Source organism: Diaphorina citri, unplaced genomic scaffold, assembly GCF_000475195.1.
Source record: "Diaphorina citri unplaced genomic scaffold, Diaci psyllid genome assembly version 1.1 scaffold8150, whole genome shotgun sequence".
In the NCBI taxonomy this organism is placed as follows: Eukaryota; Metazoa; Arthropoda; class Insecta; order Hemiptera; family Psyllidae; genus Diaphorina; species Diaphorina citri.
In genome coordinates, this window is record NW_007385526.1 from 1 (window position 1) to 4,443 (window position 4,443).

At 40.0% G+C, this 4,443-nt stretch overlaps 1 protein-coding gene across 1 annotated transcript in view; it reads right to left on the reverse strand.

The window, feature by feature from the left end:
- Positions 1-973: 973 nt before the first annotated feature.
- The window catches only part of LOC103522376 (MHC class II regulatory factor RFX1-like), a gene marked incomplete at its 3' end in the record, with an annotated part of 11,310 nt that continues 7,840 nt past the window's right edge, over positions 974-4,443 (reverse strand). Inside the window, exons 2-3 of the mRNA XM_008487476.2 lie at positions 2,086-2,247; positions 974-1,216 (exon numbers count right to left, since the gene is read on the reverse strand). Coding sequence (XP_008485698.2) covers positions 974-1,216; positions 2,086-2,247 — 405 coding nt within the window. The remainder of the gene's footprint in view (positions 1,217-2,085; positions 2,248-4,443) is intronic.

Consider the following 4,443-nt stretch of genomic DNA (forward strand, 5'->3'; position numbering starts at 1 on the left):
TTTATTTATGAGTTTGTTCATATTTCAAGTACATAAAAGGTCTATAAACACCAAAGGGGCGTATCTATCTATTAACATGGGATATACATGCCACCCTCTTGTTACTAAACGGACACAATTATTATTATTATATGTATTTAGTTGATTCTAATTTAGTCCATTTTCGAAGGTTAAAAAAGTACAACATTTGTCAAAAAAGCTAGAAAATGCTGTAGGCTAATCCCCACCCTTAATCAAACTTAAGGTAGGTACTTCCTGTTTGTTAAATTTATTTAATCATAATTAAATAAAGTCTGATTAAACTAATAATATTGATAATTTTTCCACAACACAAAAGGTACCAATAATCAAATAATTACGTTGCAGAAGAGATTATACACGGTTTCAGCACATAATTATTCACATGTAGACAAGTATCTCAAAATCGCAGTCAAGTAAAAAAATTTGAGGTCCATTTTTTACAAACATATTTTTCACTTCCTGACACAAACACAAACAGAGATGAGAATGAGACTTCCTGATTCAAAATGAAACTTAGAAAGCACGAAAAAATGGAAAAATAACTGAACAAAAAATGAATAACAACTTTCATTTTCTACAATAAGATTTGACACATGAACATCGCGCGAACTTAGCAGAGAAGTTCTGTGTCCCTATCCAGGGTTTCCAGAAATGTACAGTTCAATCGTTTTTTTAGGGAAAAAGGTCTACTTTTCAAAGGATGAAAAGCGAGTTCGCGTTTCTCAGGGCTTTACCGTTCGACCCAATTGGCTCAAACTTATCAAAGAAGTTTGTTTAGTTATATGTTTAATTAGGTATGTAAATCAAAAAAGTCCGTCAGGGGCAAAAATGTACGGTTCGGCCATTATTCAGGAACATAGTTCCGATATTCAGGGCTAAACACCTTGGCTTAACATCCAGGCAACCGCCTGAACACCTTTTGGTAACCATGGTTTTACTTCGCTCGACTTACCAGGGTGTCCGTTAGGTTCCGGTGACTCAGACACGGAGCACAGGGGGTCAAACGCTTCTAATATGCTGACCCGAACACGACTAGGATCAGTGGCGGCGTTGCTGGTGGCACCCGGGGGCTCCCAGAGATTCAAGTCGATGAGATTGTTGTTGTCCTTCTTCTCCACCACTTTGAGAATAGACAGGTCTGAGAGGCCACTGGTTACGAAACCTATACTCGGAGGTTCACTTGATGTGGATGGGGCTGGAATATTTCCAAACAAAATATAGAATAGAATAGAATAGACAATAGAATAGAATATACCCTGCTTATACAGCCAGTGAAAGAAAAGTCTCTTTACTCCCGCAGTCTAAACAAGGTCCGTTCCCACTTGTGGTTAGGAAAAAAAAATCGTGTCGTGTGTAAGTGAGAACACTCTCATTTAGATTACTTACATTGCCTACAAGGACATTTTGTGTCGTTCGGAAAAAATCGTGTCGTGCGTAAGTGGGAACACTCATTTAAATTACATTACCTACGAGAACATTTCTTTCGGAAAAAAATCGTGTCGTGTGTAGCGGGAACACTCTCATTTCCTTTTGAACCACTTATCTCTCCAGGGCAGACCTTCAATACTCCTTTTTTTTTTTAGAGGTTTGACAGAGGGAACTGTAACTGCTACGGTCTTATCGTCCCGAAATCGAAGAGAGAAGGAAGACAGGATAGGAGAAAAAAATCGTGTCGTGTGTAGCGGGAACACTCTCATTTCCTTTTGAACCACTTATCTCTCCAGGGCAGACCTTCAATACTCCTTTTTTTTTTTAGAGGTTTGACAGAGGGAACTGTAACTGCTACGGTCTTATCGTCCCGAAATCGAAGAGAGAAGGAAGACAGGATAGGAGGAAAGCCAGCCGTTCCGAGAACGAACATTATCCCATCAGGATAAAATCCGCCCCGGGCGGGAATCGAACCCGCGGCCTGGCGCTTACAAGGCAGACGCACTACCAACTAAGCTAACTAGGCTGGCTTTCAATACTCCTTAATCTGATGTAAAAAAAAAACTTTCAACGCCGAAACCGGACGTAACAATGAATGTGTGGTTAAGATACTATGCTAACATAAAACATACTCACATGACATAGCAGGACTTGCTGAATATTGAGTGTTAGCAGGTACAAGGGAGTTATGTGTAAAATACTGCTGAGACTGCGGTAGTTGGGAAGGTAAGGCTCCCAAGGTCTGATAGGGAGTAGACATGGACATGGGTATTGCTGGGGATACATTCATCATTTGATGTTGGGGCAATTGGGATGGAATTTGGTACAAAAAATGGAACTTAGAAAGCACGAAAGAAAAGTGGAACAATTTAAATGTTATTCACAATTTAGGCACAGAAAACGAAAGTCACTCGCTAACACCCCAAAAACGAGACCAGAAAACAATATGAACCTCTGTATTCTAGCGATGTGTAATCAAAGCCAAATAAGACACTGAAAAAAGGTCGTGATGCATTTGTTTTGGTTTTATCTCAGTGACACGTCATAGCCCTAATCAGACAGCGGTAATGATGTACAACTGAGTTGCGAAATGAAGTCATTTCAAATACTAATAAAATTGACCGACTATCAGCCAAGAGTTGGCTTAGCCAATAGGGGAGTTGGCTTTCTCAACATTCAAGAGTGAAGAGATAGATAGCAGTTCATGTTGTAATGCGAGACGAGACAAAATCCATTTCTCCTCTCGTAAATTTTGAGTCGAGATTTTTTTTATTTTCTTATTAAAACCAGGATAATCAAATAAATTTGATTGTCGAAATAAATAAATAAAATGATTGTTCTGGTTTGTTAATATTTTTCAATTCCGTTTATCTCGAGATCTAGAAGTCGTAGAAGCGAAGGAATTTTCTTTAAGCTCTTTACCGATAAAACCACACTCAAATAAGCACAATAAGCTCTATCATGTGTTATAGGTACTTAACTATTAAGTAACCTATGTAACTATGTACAAATGTATACCTACTAAAAAAATAATAATAAAGCAACAATAACAATGCCGTCATCATAGTGACTAACATAGTAAGTAATACTAGAAGCAGGGCTGTATTTGGGGGGGTCGAGGGGGCCTGCCCCCCCCCCTCGAGCTCAATTTTGCCTCTTTACTGTATGCCAGACTCCAAAAATTGGGAGCATTCCCCCCGGTAGATCACTGTTTGGACTGGACTCCCCCCCCCCCCCGGCGCCACACTTTCCCATTTACTGTAGGCCAGACTCCAAAAATCGGTAGCATCTCCAACCCCCCCGCTAGTATCACTGTTTGGACGACTCGGGACTCCACCCCCTCGAGCTCAAATTTTCCCATTTTACTCTAGGCCAGGCTCCGAAAATTTGAGTATTATCCCACCCCGTCCATCAGTGTTTGACCCCGACCGACTCGCCCACCCCCCCTCGACAAAATCCTGGAATACGGCCTGACTAGAAGACCCATGTGATGTCATAAAACAAATGACTCAAAGTCTACAACGTAAATCACCATTACCCATGTGGGTCAACAGGTCTACACAGACTGGTCTGACAACATGGCAGGTCAGGTTCAATTCTCGGTGTAGGACCAATAAAATTGATATCAAGATTGAAAAAAAAAACTTAAACTGCCTTTTTTTACATTTTTTATTTTTAGAGTTCTGGCCTTTCCCCAGAATTTACGGTTTTCTTATGACTATGCGCCGGGTTCTTGCCGGTCTGGAGACCGCTTAGACGTCCCTGAACCTGATTCAGTATGGGTATGTAAGACTGAAGTTTTCGCTCCAAGTGAGCCGAATGGAAATTAGAGATGAATATATACAGAAAATAATAATATAAAAATATAAATGTTCTCGTCTTTGTCCAGTCGTAGCAATGAAAAACCAACTGTTTACATTAGACTCGGTGGTCCCGTGTTCGTAGAATGACAATCCCGAAGTCTGGTAGTATGTCCTCTATCAGATGGGTCGAAAAGAGACACAATACTTCCCATTTTTGGTCCTGGGGGGAATTAAATTAACGGGTTAACTTTCCCTCATAGGTAAACTAATAACACATAAAGACCCATATAAAAAAAACACAGATAATAACTATGTGACTAAAATCCTGCCTGGCGGCGTAGTGGCAAGATGATCCCTGGTAAACAGAGAGCGTGGGGCGTCATCCCCACCTAGGCATGGAATTTTAATACCTATTTATTTCGATAACTGGGCCACAATAATTAATGTATGGTTCTTATAAGAGTTCGTGGCAGAGACGCCTCGGCGTTTAACCGCCGCCTTCGTGGTTACCTCCCTCAAGAGTCCATTATTGATTAGGTATCAAAAATTTGATATAATTATTAGTATTACTAAATATTTAAATTAGTAATATACCCAAGTAGAAATATTAAACAAACCTCAGGAAGAAAATCAAAGACGCGCGCTTAAGGGAGTATTAGCCCATTGCACGCATTTAAGTTTCATTAACACT